The sequence below is a fragment of the Crotalus tigris genome, unplaced genomic scaffold, assembly GCF_016545835.1.
Source record: "Crotalus tigris isolate CLP2741 ecotype Arizona unplaced genomic scaffold, ASM1654583v1 scf7180000019483.1746242, whole genome shotgun sequence".
Taxonomy (NCBI): Eukaryota; Metazoa; Chordata; class Lepidosauria; order Squamata; family Viperidae; genus Crotalus; species Crotalus tigris.
In genome coordinates this window covers 91,226-113,461 of record NW_024097562.1, presented here as the reverse complement: position 1 = coordinate 113,461, position 22,236 = coordinate 91,226, and the positions used below count along the sequence as shown (strand labels likewise).

The window sequence follows — 22,236 nt, the reverse complement described above, 5'->3', positions numbered from 1 at the left end:
CCAAAACTGGATGCAATATTCCAAGTGTGGCCTTACCAAGGCATTGTAAAGTGGTATTAATACTTCACGTGATCTTGATTCTATCCCTCTGTTAATGCAGCCTAGCACTGTGTTGGCTTTTTTGGCAACTGTAGCACACTGCTGGCTCATATTTAGGTGATTGTCCACTAGGACTCCGAGATCCCTCTCACAGTTATTACTATTGAGCAAGGTACTCCTATACTGTAGCTGTACATTTGGTTTTTCTTGCCTAAATGTAGAACTTTTTTCACCATTGAATTTCATTTTGTTAGATAGTGCCCAGTGTTCAAGTCTGTCCAGATCCTCCTGTATCCTAAGCCTATCTTCTGGAGTGTTGGCTATTCCTGCCAGCTTGGTGTCGTCTGCAAATTTGATGAGTTCCCCATCTATCCCCTCGTCCAAATCGTTGATGAAGATGTTGAAGAGCACTGGGCCCAGAACAGAGCCCTGGGGCACCCTTCTACACACTTCCCTCCATGTAGATGTGATTCCATTGAGGACCACACGATGAGTACGGCTGGTCAGCCAGCTACGAATCCATCAATTAGGATTATGTGACCATAGAATGGCCTGAAATGCGGTCATATGACCATCAGAACTTTGGAACTGAGTCGTAAGTACTGTCTGGGGGCTCGTAACTAGTCATTAAATGACTAGTCATAAGCCCAGGAGTCCCTGTGGGAGTCCAGGCACCTACTTCTCCTAAAAAGGTCTTAAAGCCATTGAGTATAACTGAGCCATCTGACTGTGTGTTTCTGTATTCATTCTATGATATTTTCATGTGCCTCTACCAAGATATTTAACCAATTAAGCATTCAGTTTTGGAAAAAAAGACCTTGGAAAAAGCACAACCTCAAGCCTTTAAAACAAGAGACTGCCTATGTTCTTCAAGACTTTGAAATGCAGTTGTTAACAAATAGGCTACACACTGCTACACAATCTTATTAGGGTAAACACAGGGATATTTGTTCCTTCAAGAGTAGAACAAGGCTAGACACCAACTTTCGGACTGGAGCAGAAAGCATTTATATTTGAGCGTCGACAGTACAGCAAATGGGACAACTGCAAACTAATTTGACCACGTAGATACAGCAGCATTTGTCTCTTCGTACTCTAGTTATCATCTATAGAAGTCTTTCTAAGCGAGGACATCATCATGTCTCTAATACCTTTCCGGGGGTTTTCTTCTAAATCTGTTTTTACAGCACCAAATTCTGCCAACTTCCATTCAAGATCTGAAACAACAGAACCTTTTCAGGGAAATGGAAAGAGAAGCCACAGTAATACTAATGTGCATAACCTTTTATCACTAGTTACGCACACATTCGTGCAGATGTATCATTTCTCACATCTGATGGAACCTAGCATGGAATGCATAAGGTTGCCAGCTAGGATTAAGACAGGCATAGGCAACCTTGGCTCTTTTATGACTCGTGGACTTCAACTCCCAGAATTCCTGAGCCAGCATGGCTCGGCTTGGAAACCTCTCCCTTTCCCCTCAGCATGGCTGGCTCAGGAATTCTGGGAGTTGAAGTCCACGAGTCATAAAAGAGCCAAGGTTGCCTACCCCTGAACTAAGAGCTTAAATGAACCTTATTAGATTTATTACTATATATTTATTTCACCTTTTTACACACACCACAGCGTGCGGACATACCTAATTCTCCTGCCTCTTAATTTCCACAACAGCAACCTTGTGAGGTAGATTGGACTGAGAGAGTGGGACTGGCCCAGAGTCACTCAGCCAGCTTGCCTGCACCAGGGAGGCCTCAAATTTGCAATCTCCTGGTTCAGCCCTTTAGCCTCTACAAGTAGTCCTTGACTTACAACAGTTCATTTAGTGACCGTTTGGAGTTACAACGGCACTGAAAAAGGGGGTTTATGGCCATTTTTCACACAGCCATTGCACCATCCCCTGGTCACATGATTAAAATCCAGGCGCTTGGCAACTGACTCACATTTATGACGCTTGCAGTCTCTCGGAATCCTGCGATCCCCTTTTGCGACCTTCTGACAAGCAAAGTCAAGGGGGAAGCCAGATTCACTTAACAACCGTGTTATTAATTTAATAATTGTAGAGGTTCACTTAAGAGCTGTTGCAAGAAAGATTGTAAAATGACACAAGATTGACTTAACAAATGTCTCACAAAACAACAGCAGTTTTGGGCTTAATTGTGGTCGTAAGTCGAGGACTACTTGTACAGGTACTCACTGTTTATATTCCACTGTTTCTCCAGGGATTCAAAGCAACTTACCTGGAGATTTCTCTTTACATTTATCCCCACAACAGCAACTCTAGTTGTTAAGTGAAACTGACAGAGAGATTGGCTTGCCCCAAATCACCCAGTGAGCTTCTGTGACCATGAATGGACTTGAACCCAGGTTTCTGTTTAACCACTACATCACATTGGCTCTCTTTGTACAATCCTCTAATTCACCCATTTATTTAAATATATCTATAAATATATTACCTTCTACCGTAAGCGCTGTTCCTCCAAACTCCATAACTCCAATTAACTTGCCTTCAATTTTACCATCCTTATAGACAAATATTGTAGGCAAGCACTTATCATGATAGTTTTCAATACAGCTCTTGGCGATGGCTCTCACAAACTTAGTTTCTGGAAATTTTATGGCCAGTAGGCTGAGGTGTCTGTTAACCAACGCACACATTGGAATACTAAAGGAGGAGGAAAAGAATTTGATTGTTAATCTCCAACAGAAATATATAATAATAACCTTTGTTATGATGAATCTGAAAATACTGGATTACTAGAAAGTCTGTCAATTGCTTGTAAATCCATGTATGCAGTTTATAAATGTGCCAGTTTGATTTCAGATGTCTTTTTGCTTTTTAGCAATAACCACTAGACTTATATACCACTTCATAATGCTTTACAGCCCTCTCTAAGCAGTTTACAGAGTCAGCATCTTGCCCCCAACATTCTGGGTCCCCATTTTACTAACCTCAGGAATCTACCTTAAGCTGCTGGATCGAACTTCTGGCTGTGTGCAGAGTTAGCCTGAAATACTGCATTCTAACCACTACTCCACCACGGTTCTTAACAGGCACATTATATTCCATTTAAAATGGATTGTTTTGCACTAGGCTGGGATTTTATTGAGTTGTGATATGGCATGTAGTGCTTTAATAAAACTAAGATGGCAGCACCTTGATCGGCTGCGGCTGCATTGGCTCTCAAAGGTGAAACATTTTTGGAGGGATATAAGGGATGTAGGCCACATGATCAGGAAGGTTTTAATGTGTTTGAGCAACGTAGTGGGACTAAGCTAACATACTGTCAACACTGCTAACATTAGATGTTCTTGCTTTGACAAAATATGAAGAGGCAGCGCCTCTCTGTATAAGCTGTGTGGTATTTTTAGAGTTAAATTAGATGATGCTGGGAGGGGAGGAGAAAGAATGTGTGTGGGGATTAGTTAAGATAAGAAACAGCTGGCTACAGAACGGAAGGGAAACTTTGCCCTTCAAACTGATGGGAGAACGTGATTTATGACTGCAAATTAGAGGAGGGAATTATGATTGAATATTATGTGCTCAGGGGAGGGGAATTCAGATCTTGGCATCCACCATGCTGTGCCGATACTTTGTTTCACGATTAAAGACTTTTTAGGATAAACAATACTGGAAGTTCTTTGAAGTGTTTCATTAGTCGGAACCCTGACACATACGACCAACAATCTTTGCTGGTATGGCGAGTTTTTAGCTGTTTCAGAACTGTTGATGAGACCATTAAAAGTCATTTGCGCTGTTTGAAACTGTTCTGCCGGCAGCAAGGTCTGACTGCTGGCCCAGCGACAGATTCTATTGCAAATCAGGGCTGTTTCCGAAGGAGGCCGAGGAGGAAAGGTCCCGGGGCATATGGAGTGAAGGAATTGGAGGAGGCTGTCAGCAGGCCCAGAGGAAGGGAGAGAGGCTTTGGGAGGAGTTAGAGGCGTTGGCATCATGCTCCCAGAGTGAAAAGGAGCAAAGCCCCTTTAAGAAAAAGGTGGAAGAGGCAAGATCAGAGAAAAGAAAAGGAGGCAAGGATGTCGTGCAGAAATACAAGCTAATTTGAGAGCTAATCCACATGGAGCTCCCTTTCCATCTGTCCTGTCACTGCTCCCTAGAGCAGTGAGGGCGAACCTTTTAGAGACCGAGTGCCCCAAAACTGCCCCCACCCATCCCTGCTCCACCGTGCCCGCTGGGCCACCCACCACCTCCACAGCCCACCACAGATCACCCAGGCAGCCCAGCAGCGCCATGGCGGCCACGCCCTCTGCCCGTGCCCCGCAGCATCATTTGCGCATGATAGGGCGCAAGGGCAGAGTCTTGCCCCACTGCCCATCTACCATGTCCTTGGCTGCACTGTTTCATGTGGGCCATGCCCGGGGGCAACTCTCCTCCGGGGGGGCTGCTGGTGAGGAGGGGACCATGGGAGGAGGCAGGGCTGGGGAGACGATGCGTGTGCCCACAGAGAGGGCTCCGAGTGCCGCCTCTGGCACGCGTGCCATAGGTTCGCCACCACGACCCTAGAGACTAAACTGGATGTTCTGAAACTTGAGCTGGCCATGAACAAGGAATGTATATTGGAGGTGGTGGCTCTTTGAGAGCTGTATGCAACGAAATTTCATTTTGAGGTATGCCAATTGGTATACATTCAAAGTGACAATAAAGTTGTTGTTGTTGTTATTATTCTCATACAAGCAAAATCTCATCACATTTTATTATTTCAAAGCAAAATCCAGACTCACAGACAGGATCTGCTGCAAACTGTCCTGCATTTGCATTTAAACACCGTTATGAGATACATCCTTAGCAATGTGCAATTTATGTATTTCTGTGTCAGTTACAACACATCCTGACACGTGAATGGGTGGGTGGGTGCATGCTTGCACACTCACGCACATGTGATGTATGATCCAATATTAAGGAAAGTTTGGTTCAAAATAATTCTAGCTCACACAGGCGAGGATCTCCATGGACGCCAAAGTAGATCTCCTTCCCTCTAGATGACTTCTTATGCTGTGCAACACACAGCCACCCCCTGCAAACTGCTTGATATAACAGGATCCAGAAAGACATTTTAGTTTCATTTCTCCTACCATAGATAATAAATTAAATATGAATTACTGTAGGACAGGGTGTCAAACTGCCAGCCCACGGGCCGGATGCATCATGGTGAAACTCATTGCTGGCAATGGAAAAAAAGTCACAATACGTCGTGACACGTCACGTGATGTTGCGAGTTTGACACTCCTGCTGTAGGAGAAGATCAGGCAGAACCAGGGAGGGTGGGTGGAGTTAAATGTGTCATCAGCTTAAAGTCCTTACATTGGAATAAATGATCCAAGTCCAGCCCCCTTTGAATTCCTTTGACCTTTATTTAGCAGCAATTTAGTGCTGACTATTAGTTGAAGTTGGACCATAAAAAAGGCTGAGCGCCAAAGAATTGAGGCCTTTGAACTATGGTGCTGGAGAAGACTCCTGCGAGTCCCCTGGACTGCAAGGCGATCAAACCGGTCAGTCCTAGAGGAGATCAACCCTGGCTGCTCTTTAGAAGGCCAGATCCTGAAGTTGAAACTCAAGTACTTTGGCCACCTAATGAGAAGGAAGGACTCACTGGAGAAGAGCCTAATGCTGGGAAAGATTGAGGGCAATAGAAGAAGGGGACGACAGAGAATGAGGTGGCTGGATGGAGTCCCTGAAGCAGTAGGCGTGAACTTAAATGGACTCCAGAAGATGGTAGAGGACAGGAAGGACTGGAGGAACGTTGTCCATGGGGTCGCAATGGGTCAGACACGACTTCGCAACTAACAACAACAACAATCTAATTGACTAGATTCTTGTGTACCGGCTTGAATAAATCTTTTGTGCTGCAACTTAGCATATGGTCCTGATCCTTCACACCTGGCACTCAATGACGAGAATCTGATATATGCACCAAGGTCTGGGCATATGGAGAAGCAGCATGTTTAAAAAATGCTCTTTTGCTCAACTAAACTGCAGGTAATATCTATTATCCACATGAACCTGGCAGTGGTGGGATTGAAATATGTGAACAACTGGTCCTCTGTGTGGATGCCACTTCTGGAAGTCCATTCTGGGCCTGGGCAACAAAAAATTAGCTACCGGCTCTGCTGAAGTAGTGCAAACTGGCTGAATCCCACCACTGGAACCTTGTATATACAGAAATAGTTTTCCCCAGAAACTATTTCCTCCAGTTAGAAATTGCTTCAGTGTTTCTCCAATGACACATAGCCACTTTTATTTCAGGTAACTTGTATTGGACTGTTTAAATTAAGTTTCACTCAATATTGTATCAGTGACCTTGTAATGCAGGATTTTCCATCACTCTCTTCCCTTTATAAACATCTCTATGAAAGATCTAGTCTAGATCTTCTTAGGAGTTTCCTCCACCTCTCCAGATAAGATTTGGAGATGCACTAGAACAGGGCTTTTCAACCTTTTCACCCATTGTACCACTTTTAGGATATGGCAATATCCCAGTACCACCAGTCGCCTAGCAAGGTGTCAAAACCTTGATGACCAAAAAAAAAAAAAAAAAAGGAAAAAAGTGATCAAGTACAGGTAGTTCTCGACTTACAACAGTTCGCTTAGTGACTGTTCAAATGGCACTGAAAAAAGCACCCCCCAAGCCACAGCGGAGCAAGACACCTGCCTGCCCGCCCAGCGGAGCTCTTCCTCCTGTCCGAGGTTTTGATTGTTGTGAGCATTTCTGTTGAGGATTGGCAGCGGGGGTGGGGTGGGGGGATGTTTGGTTTTTATTCCCCCCATCTGCAGGTTGCAGCAGGTTTTGGTCACGTAGGATGGTCGCGTACCACCTGCCAGGTGCCAATGTACCACAGATGGTACCCGTACCACTGGTTGAAAAGCCCTGCACTAGAAAGTGAAATTGGGAAAACAGGGAATGAGTGTGTCCCATCATTGCATGCCTTTCTATTAGCAGAATGACATCAGGGTGTGAAAAGACTTACCGTATTTACAGTATAAATGTTCTAACACACACACTTCTCTCTTACCTTGTGTTATACAGGTGGATGACAACCCATACATCCTTTGGCGCATTTGTGACTTCCCGCACATATTGATCCCCAGAAATTTCATTCAGCTCTCCAAATTTTTGTCTCTTTTGTAGAGCTTTTAATTCTGCTAAGCGTTGTTTCCTAATTTAAGGGAAAGCTTTCATATCATAACCATTAATAAAAGTGGGAAGAGAGAGACCATGAAAATACATGGGTACGGTATCACACACGTTCCTTAGAGATGTTCAGAGGTGAAGAGTGTAAAACGGTGGGACTGCACGAGAGTTCGAAAAGAGTGCAGTGATTGAACCATGTAGGGGAGAGATGGAGAAACTGAATCTGTTGCCTGGGCAACATGTAGCCCAGTGATGGTGAACCTTTTAGAGACCGAGTGCCTCAAAACCGCCCCGTCCACCCCCCTACTCCACCCCCTGCTCTTCCCCGTCCGCCCGCAGGGCCACCCACTGTCTCCATGGCCTGCTGCAGATTGCCCAGGTGGCCCTGCAGCACCATGGTGGCCACACCCTCTGCCCACGCCCCGCAGCATCATCTGCACGCGATGGGGCACAAGGGCGGAGCCTTGTCCCTGCTGCCTGGCTGCCATGGCTGCGCTGCTCTGCGTGGACCGCGCCAGGGGGGCTGCTGATGAGGGGGCTGTGGGGGGAGGTGGGGCTGGGGTAACAGTGCGTGTGCCCACAGAGAGGGCTCTGAGTGCCGCCTCTGGCACGCGTGCCATAGGTTCGTCACCATTGATGTAGCCCATCCATTCCTTTTCCAGTCCTTTTTAGTCCATTCCGACAAGTCCTCCCAAACAGCACCGAGTGGGGAAAAACAGTTTTCAGTTCAAGAGGGGTCAGTTTTAAATAATAAACTCTACCCATTACAGGTGCCTTTTCAAAAGACAACTGGACTTGGTTTTTCCTTGAAGACGTTTCACTTCTCATCCCAAGAAACTTTTACAGTTCTGCTCATCCCTGCTTCTTGGATGAGAAACGAAACGTCTTCAAGAAAAAAAAAAACAAATTAATTAAGAAAATGTATAATTTTTTACTAACTTTAGAAATGGAAAGTGAACAGGTCAAAGACACAGTGATAAGATGGGTGAAAAATTTTGGTTATAATATAGAATTAGAAAAATGGCATAACTTATGGGAAAGAAACTGTACACTGACAATGTCAACTTCCTATCAAGAAAACTTACACAAAATGTTTTATACATGGCACTTGCCACCAGCAAGATTAGCAAAAATGTTTTTAAAATATGTCAGATAGATGTTGAAAATGTAAACATAAGTCAGGCACGTATTATCATGTTTGGTGGACATGTGATAAAGTAAACAAGTATTGGAAAAAGATGCATACTTGGCTAGAAGAGATGTTAGGAGAACATGTTGATTTTAATCCTGAATTTTTTTTATTAGGTATAATGCCAGAAAAAAAGACTAATAAACAAAGCTTATACTTGACTTTGCATGTCACAACAGTGGCAAGAATTATATTTGCACAACACTGGGAAAATGAAGGAATACCATCAGATGAAGAAATAATTAAAAAGAATACTAGAATGTGCAGAGATGGACAGATTGACTATGAGACTAAAAGAAAAAGAAGAAACGGACTATTATCAAACCTGGAATTTATTTTACCATTGGCTGGAGGAAAGAAAAAAGGATTAGGAGTTAAATATGTATTAGCGTGTAAACTCAGACAGCATGTTGGTTGAAAAATTACTATTGTATGTGTGGAAAAAATGAATAAAATTCTTATATATTAAAAACAAACAAAGAAAGAAAGTCTAGTTGCCTTTTGGGACAGCCATGACTGAGAATCTCCATAGACATCTGCCCATTAAACTTTGCAAGTATATAGTAATAGTAATAGTAGTAAAGTTGGAAGGGACCTTGGAGGTCATCTAGTCCAACCCCCTGCTCGGGCAGGAAACCCTACACCATTTCGGACAAATGGCTGTCCAGTCTCTTCTTAAAAACTTCCAGTGTTGGAGCATTTACTGCTTCTGGAGGCAAGCTGTTCCACTGATTAATTGTTCTCACTGTCAGGAAGTTTCTCCTTAGTTCTAGGTTGCTTCTCTCCTTGATTAGTTTCCACCCGTTGCTTCTTGTCCTGCCTTCAGGTGCTTTGGAAAATAGCTTAATTCCCTCTTCTTTATGGCAGCCCCTGAGATATTGGAATACTGCTATCATGTCCCCCCTTGTCCTTCTCTTCGTTAAACTAGACATACCCAATTCTAGCAACCGTTCCTTATATGTTTTAGCCTCCAGTCCCCTAATCATCTTTGTTGCTCTTCTCTGTACTCTTTCTAGAGTCTCAACATCTTTTTTACATCGTGGTGACCAAAACTGGATGCAGTATTCCAAGTGTGGCCTTACCAAGGCATTGAAGAGTGGTATTAATACTTCACGTGATCTTGATTCTATCCCTCTGTTAATGCAGCCTAGCACTGTGTTGGCCTTTTTGGCAGCTGCCGCACACTTCTGGCTCATATTTAAGTGATTGTCTACTAGGACTCCAAGGTCCCTCTCACAGTTACTACTATTGAGCATGGTGCCACCTGTTATGTCCCGAGCCTTTGCAAACGGCTCGGGCGTTTGCAGGCAGTCCCGGGCAGGTGCAAAGCTGCCCGGGACCAGACAGGCTGTCGCCAGCGCCGTGCGCATGCGCGGGTGCTGGCGCGGGAAAAGTAACCCATTTACCCGGGAGTTGCCTATATAAGAGGCTGCGAGGCGTTTGGGCGAGGCTGAAGCCATCTTCCTGTAAGCTGAACGCTGAATAAAAGAAACTGAGAACTCCAGCTGCTTCTCGTGTCTGTTTTCCCGCCAAGGACGCAACACTGGCGACGAAGGTGTGGCGCCATGAGATAACGGACACCTTGGGGTGGAAGTGCTCTTTCAGCAGCTTCTTCAGGTCTGCGTAGCTTACAGACTCTACTGGAACAGGTGCTACAAGATTTTCTGCGATTTCGAAGGCGTCTTGGCCGCAAACGCAAAGCAGGGTGGCCGCCTTCAAGCTATCTTCCCTCACTTGATTTGCCTTGAAGTAGTTCTCCATTCTGGATACGTAGGACTCCCACCGCTCTGGATGTGAGACGTCGAATTCCGAAAGCCTTCCGATTTTCGCCATCTTCGGATCTTCAGGAGACGGGTCTATCAGCCAGCCTACCCCCGAATGCGCACCGGATTGGCGGGCAGCTGCCGAGTCGACGCCGTTCCTCTTCCGCCGCTCAGGACTCCTTGGGTAAGCTTACACTTTTTCCTTTCCAGGTAGTGCAAGGCATCCCACCTCGTCGCCAGTGTTGCGTCCTTGGCGGGAAAACAGACACGAGAAGCAGCTGGAGTTCTCAGTTTCTTTTATTCAGCGTTCAGCTTACAGGAAGATGACTTCAGCCTCGCCCAAACGCCTCGCAGCCTCTTATATAGGCAACTCCCGGGTAAATGGGTTACTTTTCCCGCGCCAGCACCCGCGCATGCGCACGGCGCTGGCGACAGCCTGTCTGGTCCCGGGCAGCTTTGCACCTGCCCGGGACTGCCTGCAAACGCCCGAGCCGTTTGCAAAGGCTCGGGACATAACACCACCTATGCTGTACTTGTGCATTTGGTTTTTCTTGCCTAAATGTAGAACCTTGCTTTTTTCACCATATGAAACATACATTTCTCTCTTTAAATCATAAAGTAGGACATTTTTTTCTCGGGTGTATGTGTTGCTTTTAGGGCAAATCCCATGTCCTAAATATTCGCATCCCCATTTTCCTTAAAGCTTTCTTACAGTACTCTAGAATGAATTAAAATTTTTGGCTGACCATTTTGATGACAATATGATTTTAATGAACGCAGCCTATGGCTCTTTTAGGGAAAAACAAAACAAAAAACAAATATAATCCAGCCAGTTGTTTATGTCTGGTATAAGAGATTATTTCTCTTCGAGAGTTTGCATGTTAGAACTTCCTGCATTTTTTTATTGCATGAATAACAAAAACAGACGTAAAATGTATAGGAATGTATGTAGTTGCATTCTAAAATAAAAGGAAAAGTAATATAACGTCAATCTAAGTTGCAGCCTCATGTGAGCGCAGAAACCCATAGGGTTTCTTTCAGATTTGATGTATGCATGATTGGGTGCAAGAAAAATTTCTAGTCACTTGACTTTTTTTATTAGAGGGATTATACTAAGGACAAATAAAACTTTCCCAGAGTAACATTGTAGAAGTTTGGAAAACTCAAAAGATGCGATGCAAGCAGTATAGAAAGAGGATACACTCAGGTTAAGAGTACAAAGAGAGAACAGTAGGTATCCCTAAATTTGAACAAACAGATACATTATTTAGATGGGGATTTGGTGAAAATTGATTTTTTAAAAGTAGGAGCTGTAGATGGCGCCAGTTGCTTGGATATTAGTCCAAGAACGATCCTTCCATGTAACATTTAAAAGTTGAGGTGATGATGATGTTTATTGATAGGGAAATATTTATTTCTCCACACTGGAGACTTTGCATTTGTTCCTTAGAATTTGACATACCTGTACATTTCAACAGCTTTTAACTCTTCCTCATCAAAATCATCTTCAGCTTCTTTCAGTTGTTTCAGATTCATTTTTTCATAAGGTTTCACTAGAAAAAGGAAGGGAGAGAAACAGTGGTTTTAATCTAATCTAGAAGAAAATGCCCCAGTTAAAATATTTCTGGGAAAGAAGTGGATAATAAATCAAACCTTTTTTTTCCTTGAGATTCAAAAGGAAAATTGGATTAAATCCATGCCAAAGACCTCCCCTTTTAATCTCATTTCAGAAGTAATTTATGAAATGGCCTCTGCAGGCGAAATTACTATTTTTCCAGCTTTGAGTCTCAGGTCTCTTCTGTGAAACGTGAAGATGCTAGTCAATTCAGTGAAGTCCTGAGGTGAAGTGGCCCATGGTTGAAAGGCTGCGTGGTGGAGGAACGTTGGGCTATGTATGAGACGCTTTAGATTCAAATGTTCTCCCTCTCAAAGATTCACTTTCCTATTGGGGACATTAGCTGTCCTTTATCTATAGCAGGGGTCTTCAAACTTGGCAACTTTAAGACTTGTGGACTTCAACTCCCAGAATTCCTCAGCCAGCCACGGTTGATCTATAGCCGTGGTTCTCAACCTGTGGGTCGGGACCCCATTTGGGATCGAACGACCATTTCACGGGGGTCACCAAACAACGCAGTCCGCCATTTTTCCCCCCTTTTCCTTAGCTGTGCTACTCCCTTTTATTCTATTGGCTTTTCAAAGCCAGTGGAATAGACTCTCTTGAATAGAGTCTAATTCTATTGGCTTTCAAAAGCCAATAGGAATTGTCCAGGCTGTCTCTGCCCTGCTGAGCCCGCCAAAAGTCCCATTCTGCAAACGGTGCTGCACCAGTTGAGTAATCCTTGAGTTACGACCGGTTGAGTAGTCCTCGACTTACGACCGGTTGGGGGTCGCGGCATTAAAAAGGTTGAGAACCACTGATCTATAGGCTTCTGTTGTGAATGTCAGAATGAAAGAGCATTGTTCGCACTTCTTTGCGCAAATCGAGAAAAAAAAATCATTGAATATAGAGCAGAATGAAAAGATCCATGCTTCTTATTTACAATTCATTTTGAAACAATAATCAATGTTACTGAAGATAATTTAAAGTACTGGAAGAGAATATTGAGTACATGTGCATATAAATAAAAGCAAATGAGTGCCATGTGTGTAATTTCCTACTAGGATTTAGGTAATGTGTATGAATTTCTTGTTTGGAGGACTCAACTCTCAACTCTCAATTTCCCTTTGTGCTATCTCTAACTCAGGGGTGTCAAACTCAATTTCACTGAGGGCCACATCAGCATTGCGATTGTCCTTGGGGGGCTGGGTGAGTGTGGCCAGAGAGGGTGCAGCCTACTGGGTGGGTGTGGATGGAGTGGGTGTGGCCTACTGGGTGGGCGTGGTCAGTTCTACATCGTTCACGTCAAGGGTGCCTGTGGGGGCCTGGGCAGGAGTGGGATAGATCTGAGGGTCTCTGGCAAAAGTGGGTGGGACCGGGGCAAGTATCAAGGCATGGCCGACCGGGGCAAGTGCCAAGATGGCCACCACAAAATTGTACATTGGCTTCCGGCTGGCCTGGGCCAGGGCCAAGGCAGCGAGAGCCGTTCCCTCACTGTTTCCAGGATGGCTTTGCGGGCCACATGAAACCATTTTGCGAGCCGCATCCAGTCCCCGGGCTTTGTGTTTGACATGTCTGCTCTAACTGAATCTTCAATGGAAGCAGTGGTTACAGAAATTCGATCTATGGCCTTGGTTACATACATATCTGGCCGCCAAAAATCTGAAGATCGCTAACCATGACCGGAAAGAAATAAAAAAGAATCAGGTTGTAGACATTTTAATTTTTGAAGTTCAGATATGGAAGCCCTGTCTAAGGTGATCATGCTGGTGAAAAGTGTCAGGGAACAGGTGGGAACAAGTGTGGGGCCCAAGGCCCAGCTTTCCCTTGCTTTTTGAAGAGACTCTGTATTATCTACATACCACATACCGTATCGACATACCCGTTTTGCTACAGAGGTGGGGGGAGGTTAATTTTAATAACTGATGAAAGCCAGGCCCTTACCTTCTGCTTCCTTTTGTAAACGTAAAACCATTTCCTCAATTTCATCCTTCACCTCCTCTTTTGGAGGCAGAATCCCAAAATCTCTTAATACGTCGTTCCATTCTGTATCTTCATTTGGATCCTTTGGAAAGAGAGGTCCCAGATATCACTAAGTTACAGCATGCTTGGAACCTACTTCAGCAACAGAAGTTTTTTTAAAATCTCTTCCTCTTCGTCAGAACCCTTTCAAAGATCCAAGGTCCATAACTCAAGAGGGCCAGAAATTAATTGCCACATTATTTTTTAACTGACAGCCTGGCCTTCTCTTCTCCATTCATCTCCTCTCCCTAGAGATTCTCTGGTGAAAGAAGTTAACCTTTTCCCCCACCAAATAAGATAGCTACCGAACAGGAGGTGCAGTGACCCAGTGGCTTAATGATGCTGGAGATACTCAGTTCCTGCAGTTCAAGCCCTAGCACTGCATGGCAGGGTGAGTATCAGAATCCATTTATATTTCATTTCTATCTATCTCCTCTGATCTAAAACCAAATCTTACCTTCCCCTGGATTCTGCCATACTCCCAAGTGGGAGGGGGGATATGCCTATGGCTTATGGCATTCCTCTATTCACTACAGTGTAACCTTTTGTTTATTGCCTTTGGGTCTTCTGCCCATTACAGTGTAACAAATTGCCTCCTGCACTATGCATCTCTCTGAACTTTCTTCTCCCTAATCTGGCAGCTAGGAAAAAAAAGGAAATACAAACATCTGGAATCTGGCTTATTTCTCTGGTTTCAAAAGGAAGTGTGAAGAGCTGTGGAACATTGTATTACAAACAGAGCTGGACCGATGTTATCTTCCCTTTCCCATGATGGACTTAACACCTGGGGATTGGCCGGTCTGAACCGTCTGGATGAACTGTGGGATGGAGTTTGCTTAGGGACACTTTAAAGTATCAATCTGTAAAGAATCCCTCAGATCCTGTCTATTATGCCTGCTATCAACTACTCTTAATAAAAATTCCTGTTGGAAGAAATTGTTTCTTGGGGACTGGCCAGTCTGAACTGTCCGGATGAACTATGGGGTGGGGTTTGCTTAGGGACACTTTAAAGTATCAATCTGTAAAGAATCCCTCAGATCCTGTCCATTATGCCTGCTATCAACTACTCTTAATAAAAGTTCCTGTTGGAAGAAATTGTTTCCAAGAGTTCTGCCTTCTTAAGATGTGGGATTGATGTGGGTCCTTACAGTGAGCTTTTGTCACCCACCTTCTGTCCATTTAACAGTTCAAAAGCATGTTCTGTGCAAGTAGATAGACAGGTATCACTTCAGTGGGGAGTTGAGCTGGTTGTTCTGTGCAGGTAGTCAGATTCCTAATGGTTCTGAACCTTCCCAGTTGCAACACCCATTTGCGAGGCAGCTCCAGGAAGGGAGGGAGCCATGGGTGATGCTGCAGGAAGAGCCACTTGTCTTTCTCTCTGAGTGTGAACCCAGCTCGCCCTCCTGTGCGCACCTTGGGAAGCATGCAAGCCAAACAACTACTCTGCAATAGCATTGTGGTCTCTTGGCTGCTGTAACAACAATGCCATACACTAATAATAACTGTCGAGCAATCTTTCCTCCAGGGAAAGATTGAAGGCAAACGAGGTCCAGGCAGAAGAAGAACATCATGGCTTCAAAAATCTAAGGGACTGGTTTGAACAAAACTCAGCAGCACTTTTTCGTGCGGCTGCTAATAAAAACAGGATCGCCAACATGATCGCCAACGTCCGATAACGGATATGGCACAAGAAGAAGAATCTTTCTTACAAAAGATGACAACAGGAACAGGGATAGGAAAACTGATTTTTTTGCTATCCAGATAAGAGATGATAGTAGATGAAAACAGCGTTTTGTCCCAAAGGTTTTGGGGTTTTTTTGTTTTATTTTTTTGGTTTTGTTCATTAGACACTTTTCTGCTTCTGTCCTACAGAAAATGGACTTCCTTTGTTGATTTATACTTCTAAATTTGATTTGAAACCTGTTTAGAAACTTCAATTTGTCAATCAGTACTGGGATCATTCTGTCTATGTACTTAGATGTGGATTACATATATTTTCCAGATGTGTTTCAAGGCATTGTTCTTAACTTTCTAAAGCAGGAGTAGATCATATGGTGTCCATAGGCATCAGTATCCTGGTAAACATCACAGGTGGTGTCTTTTAGACTCTCAAATCAATTTTCTTACAACTCTTGAATCCTAAAATATTTTTCCCAAAGAATAGCGAGTCATTGGAGCACTAAGGGAATATATTTGGTTCACGATACTGTAAATATAATAAAAGGACCTGAACTTTGGCTAACGTATCCTGTTATTCATGTAATGTAAATTATTTAAACTTCCTTGTTGATTTCTCAGAGTATTCCATGCGTGGACCACTTAAAAAATATTCTTAATCTAAGTTGCTACTAAAAGAATTCTGATCAACTCAGTATATATCAAAGCATTCACTGTATTGAAAGCTAAACAAAGATTTAAAGTTGGGCAAGACACAGCAGGTCTATGGTGCAGAGCCAGCTGGTTTTATAAAGATAAATAAGGCTATTATTATTTGTAAAAGACTACTGTAATAATAGGTGCATTTGTCTGCAGTACAATTGTAAACTTATTGTAGATTATGTTAACTGTCACCCATTCCGGAATCTTGAATCTATAATTTTTAGAAAAGACAGAAGATCTCTAACTGAATTGTCAACATTCTCAACAAAGTTGGATTTCCAACACTGAGGTGTTCAGAGCTAACAAAACGATATTTTTTGTAATATAAATTTATATGCCCTAAATCTATTTATATATTTTAAGACTCATGAGGAATGTTCAGAGACAAAATATACCATCATTTAAAAATTTTGTAATTGCCCAAAGGACTGTGGTGTTGCTCAGTTCCCGAAGTGTTTATCAGTTATGGCAGAAATAGAATGTATGGCATATTTTCAACATAAGATGCTCATAGTGTCTTATTTTTCATTTTCCTAAACCACTGGAATTAAGAAACAGGCTTGCAGATAAATTCGAACCTGGGTGTCTGTTTTTAAAATACTAATTATGGATTCAGTCACTGTTTACTTTGTTCTTCATATATATTTTCTGCTTGCCTTTTGAGATCTCGAAGCAACTTTTTCACAACATTAAGACATCCTGATCATCACTGGGAATTGTAAATGATAATGATGATGATAATAATTAATAAAGTTGGAAGAGACCTTGGAGGTCATCTAGTCCAACCCCTTTCTCAGATAGAAACCCCTGTACCATTTCAGACAAATGGTTGTCCAGTCTCTTCTTAAAAACTTCCAGTGTTGGAGCATTCACAACTTCTGGAGGCAGGTTGTTCCACTGATTAATTGTTCTAACTGTCAGGAAATTTCTCCCTAGTTCTAGGTTGCTTCTCTTTGGTTAGTTTCCATCCGTCGTTTCTTGTCCTGCCCTCAGGCGCTTTGGAGAATAGCTTGACTTTATGGCAACCCCCAAGACATTGGAACACTGCTATCATGTCCCCCCTCGTCCTTCTCTTCATTAGACTACTAGACATTCCCAATTCCAGCAACTGGTTAAGCCTCCAGTCCCCTGATCATCTTTGTTGCTCTTCTCTGGACTCTTTCTAGAGTCTCAACATCTTTTTTACGTCGCAGTGACCAAAACCGGATGCAGTATTCCAAGTGTGGCCTTACCAAGGCCTTGTAAAGTGGTATTAACACTTCATGTGATCTTGATTCTATCCCTTTGTTAATTGCCTTCTCCATCTAAAGCTGTGTTTTTCAAACTTGTCAACTTTAATTTGGCTGACTGGGGAACCCTGGGAGTTGAGGTCCGTTCACACATCGTAAATTTGACAAGTTCGAAAAACACAGATGTAAACTGGCGTATGCCATAACAGTTTTTTTCTCCTTTCTACTACTTTTTTTCAGAGGAGTTCATGCATGAAACAAATCTGTTCTTTAATTTCAGTTTCGATAGCAAATACAATGAATGCAGCTCATACAATACATGAAGTTGTCAAACATGGTTAACAAACTCACCATGGCTGAATTCATGCATCACTATAAGTCAAATGTAAATTAACCATATTAAGTGTACATGCAATATTTGTCTTTAATGAATCTCTGCCTTTAGGCAGCATATAGTACAGTGGTGGCGAACCTATGGCACGCGTGCCAGAGGCGGCACTTGGAGCCGTGTCTGTGAGCACACATGCCATTGCCCCAGTCTCGCCTCCTCCCATGACCCCCTCACCAGCAGCCCCCCTGGAGGAGAGTCGCCCCCGAAAGTGGTCCACACGGAGCAGCGCAGCCAAGAACATGGCAGCCAGGCAGCGTAGACAAAACTCTGCCCTCACGCCTCATCGCGCAGTTGAGGCTGCAGGGTGTGGGCAAAGGACGTGGCCGCCATGGCACTGCTGGGCTGCCTGGGCGATCTGCAGCAAGCCCTGAAGGTGGTGAGTGGCCCTGCAGGCAGGCGGGGTTGGGGACGGGGTGGGGCGGGGCAGGGGCGGGGCAGGGGGTGGAACGGCAACGGAGCCAGTTTTGGGGCACTCAGTCTCTAAAAGGTTCGCCATCACTAATATAGTAGGTCTTGTTATAATTCAATACGCTTTTGGAACCCAAATGTTTGCTTTGATTTTTAGTTCTAGAACTACTGCAGAGTTTGCTCTCATCACAGGGTGCATTTACCCTTGCGGAGTGCAATTTTAAATTACAACTGATAGATTTTTCTGCTTAATAGTCTCACTCTTCTCTTCTCCCAGGCAATAACATTTCAGTGCAGTTTCCTTTCCCAACCCACATCTAACAATCCTTTAGTAACAAGTTCCAATGAGCTTAACCTGGGACAAAGCAAGCAAGAGAAGAGCAACAAAGATGATTAGGGGACTGGAGGCTAAAACATATAAAAGAACGGTTGCTGGAATTGGGTATGTCTAGTTTAATGAAAAGAAGAACTAGGGGTGACATGAAAGCAGTGCTAAAATATCTCAGGGGTTGCCCCAAAGAAGAGGGAGTCAAGCTATTCCCCAAAGCACCAGAAGGCAGGACAAGAAGCAACAGAGGGAAACTAATCAAGGAGAGAAGCAACCTAGAATTAAGGAGAAATTTCCTCACAATTAGAACAATCAGTGAAACACCTTGTCTCCATTAGTTGTGAATGCTCCAACACTGGAAATTTCTAAGAAGAATTTGGACAACCATTTGTCTGAACTAGTATAGGGTTTCCTGCCTGAACAGAGGGGTTGGACTAGAAGACCTCCAAGGTTCCTTCCAAGTCTGTTATTCTGTATTCTGTTAAGACTTCATGTCCTACTCAATTTGCATTGTGAACAGTCTGGAAATAAAGCACTTTTCCAGTCCCATTTTAATTTCATTTAACTGCTACCTGAAGAGGTACCGTAGGATGAATATACTTAGTATTTAACAGACATACTGTGTTGCTTTCGCTCTGACCTGCATGGTGGTGTAGGAGCTGCAACGTTGATATCCTGACACCAGCTTGGATACCACCAGCTTACATCTTGTTGGGTTTTCAACTGAATAACCAACCCACCAACCGCTTCAGAATGTGGGAGGAGCCAGTAGAAGGTCCATAGCAGTGGATTCCTGCATTGGGCATGTCTTCCAAGCTACATTGCTTTCCTTTCCATGATTCTATGGATTCTGAAAGACTTTTTACCTTAGATATAAAAAGGAGTCTATATAATGGACAGGCATAGGCAAACGCAACAAAAGAAATGGATAATAATGGATACTTTATGAACTCAGCGCACTGATATTCCAGTCTCTGTCCTATCAGTTTCTTCTCTGCAAGTGGTAGATGTAATCCAAAGGGAAAGTCAGTAGTAAGAGAGGCACAAAAACACATGAACAAAGGCACTTTATTGTAGTAGCATGGATTCCACATTTATGTTCTCCCATTGACATCAACCTCTTAGGCCAGTGGTGGCGAACCTATGGCACGGGTGCCAGAGGTGGCACTCAGAGCCCTCTCTGTGGGCATGCGCGCTGTCACCCCAGTTCTAGGCCTTCAGCTGGGTTTTATAAAACCTTTTCGCTTTAGGCCTCCGCTGCTGTGTGCAAAAAAAAAAAAAAAAGGTTCAACCAATCAGTCAATTTCAACTTTTCGCAGAGAAAAAAAAGATCTTGGAAAGTTGGAATTGATTGAACTTTTTAGTCCTACTCAGTCTGCCATTACCACCGCAGCCACGCCCACCCAATGGGCCACACCCAGCCAATAGGCCACACCCACCCGGCACCCGACGATGCATAAGTGGCTTTTGGGTTGCAGTTTGGGCACTCGGTCTCTAAAAGGTTCGCCATCACTGTCCTAGGCTAATTTGGTGGAGATTACAAGCACAAACTGACTGGTACGTGAGGATAAATGTTATGTTTAAGATATAAAAGGCTTTGGGATTTTCTCAAAGAATAAACGAATACAACTACTGACTACTGTTTGTGGTATTTCCCAAAGGTAATTTTTACTCAGGGTTCACATTTCCACTTTTTGTAAAGTTTTACAATGCTATAAAGCCTGAGTATGTGCCACTACACTGCATAGGACTCCTAGCTGATGATATGATGTGGGCAACAATATGTTGTCTTGAAAGGAAGCCATAAATTAGCGGTCACATCTTGCACAGAATATGCAGGCAACTAGATTTTAATTGTGCTTTGACTAAAACATGCCAGAACTTTTCTTACCATTAGAAAGGAATGCTAAACGTGGCATGAGTATGATTAAGGCTGGTAACATTGCGTACATCTTTTCTGTATTACAACAAAGCATTATGTGAAAGTTCACCAAAGCTGTGAGAGGTGAAGGAGAACCCTATCTATAAGCCCATCCAATGTTCACCACACCAGATGGAAGAACTGAGAATGTGATATGAGGTCAGGGTCAACAGCAGTGTTTCTCAACCTTTGCAAGCTGAAGATGTGTAGACTTCAACTTCCAGAAATCAACTAAGCGGAATAACACTCTGGCTGGGGAATTCTGGGAGTTGAAAGTCTTCAACTTTACATCTTCAAGCTTCCAAGGATGAGAAACACTGGCCAAGAAGATGAATTAACAGATGAAATGAAAGAAAAACAGATTGCATTCTGTAGCTACAAAAACCAAGAGAAAGTAGAAAGATGTAATAGATATGAATTTTGGTAGCATAAATCAGTCCTCTGGAGATGAGGAACATAGACAGGAAAGTGAAGGTATAAGGTGTGATCACAAACGAAAGGATTTAAAGATATTCAGAAAGTGTGATGGTGTATCTAGGCTGTTGTAGAAGTAGTGTATATGAAAACAGGAATCCATAAATTAGTGATAATTGCATGCCATGCTCCAGTAAATGGTGATAGTGGAAAAACCCACAATGAATTCTAAAAAAAAAAGTCCATGGGGTTCTGAATAAATGTTATCTTGCAGACTTAAAGTCTAAATATAATATGGGAAATGTTATTCTGCTTAGCTGATATACACAAATGGTTAGGAATACGGCAGCACAGAACTTGTGATTGGGTCATTTGGAGACCCAATAATAAAGGAAAATAGAAAAAAGTCTGATTTGAATATATGATTTAAGCATACAGTAACTATTCACATATACAAAACTGAATATGGTATACATGACAACACCAAAATTAAACAGCTGCCGAAAAAGCCAACAAAGTGCTGGGCTGCATTAACAGAGGGATAGAATCAAGATCACATGAAGTATTAATACCACTTTACAATGCCTTGGTAAGGCCACACTTGGAATACTGCATCCAGTTTAGTCACCACGATGTAAAAAAGATGCTGAGACTCTAGAAAGAGTACAGAGAAGAGCAACAAAGATGATTAGGAGACTGGAGGCTAAAATATATGAGGAACGGTTGCTGGAATTGGGTATGTCTAGTTTAACGAAGAGAAGGACGAGGGGGGACATGATAGCAGTATTCCAATATCTCAGGGGCTGCCCCAAAGACGAGGGAGTCAAGCTATTCTCCAAAGTGCCTGAGGGCAGAACAAGAAGCAACGGATGGAAACTAATCAAGGAGAGAAGCAACCTAGAACTAAGGAGAAATTTCCCGACAGCAAGAACAATTAATCAGTGGAACAACCTGCCTCCAGAAGCTGTGAATGCTCCAACACTGGAAGTTTTTAAGAAGAGACTGGACAGCCATCTGTCTGAAATGGTGTAGGGTTTCCTGCCTGAGCAGGGGGTTGGACTCGATGACCTCCAAGGTGCCTTCCAACTTTATTATTATTATTATTATTATTATTATTATTATTATTTATAATGAAACACAGAATATTGGCAATAGATACAAGAGTGTTATATCTGGAGAAGAACTAGATGTAGTAGACCATTAAATATACCTTGGCCAACAGATCTGAATGAAAGGTGATGCAATAAAGGAAATTGAATGGCGTGTTAAAAGTGGTTGGTAGACATTTGGCAAGCTTAAGCATAATTTTCAAGAACAACCTCCCCCATGCCTGAAGAGAAAGAGATTCAATCAGTGTGTGCTACCTGTTGTAACATATGCTGATGAAACATGCACACTAACCTCACAATCT

At 43.1% G+C, this 22,236-nt stretch overlaps 1 protein-coding gene across 2 annotated transcripts; it reads right to left on the bottom strand.

Annotated features, from left to right (window-relative positions):
* Window positions 1-1,031: 1,031 nt before the first annotated feature.
* On the bottom strand, window positions 1,032-19,216 carry PDCL2 (phosducin like 2). 2 transcript variants are annotated; one of them, XM_039362890.1, is made up of 6 exons: window positions 19,131-19,216; window positions 13,678-13,798; window positions 11,599-11,689; window positions 7,066-7,209; window positions 2,493-2,701; window positions 1,032-1,256 (listed from the first exon to the last, which is right to left on the bottom strand). In XM_039362890.1, the coding sequence occupies exons 1-6, from the start codon at window positions 19,134-19,136 to the stop codon at window positions 1,135-1,137; spliced, it is 693 nt and encodes a 230-aa protein (XP_039218824.1). In that variant the 5' UTR covers window positions 19,137-19,216; the 3' UTR covers window positions 1,032-1,134. The 2 variants fall into 2 exon arrangements, with proteins under 2 accessions (XP_039218824.1, XP_039218825.1); XM_039362891.1 differs by having other exon boundaries at window positions 19,111-19,206.
* Window positions 19,217-22,236: the final 3,020 nt, after the last annotated feature.

Excerpts from the sequence above, each read along its gene's own strand:
- PDCL2 (XM_039362890.1), bottom strand. Across the intron at positions 11,690-13,677 it reads TTTACAAAAGGAAGCAGAAG|TGAAACCTTATGAAAAAATG; the intron begins GTAAGGGCCTGG and ends TCCTTTTTCTAG. Across the intron at positions 1,257-2,492 it reads AACAGCGCTTACGGTAGAAG|ATCTTGAATGGAAGTTGGCA; the intron begins GTAATATATTTA and ends CTGTTGTTTCAG.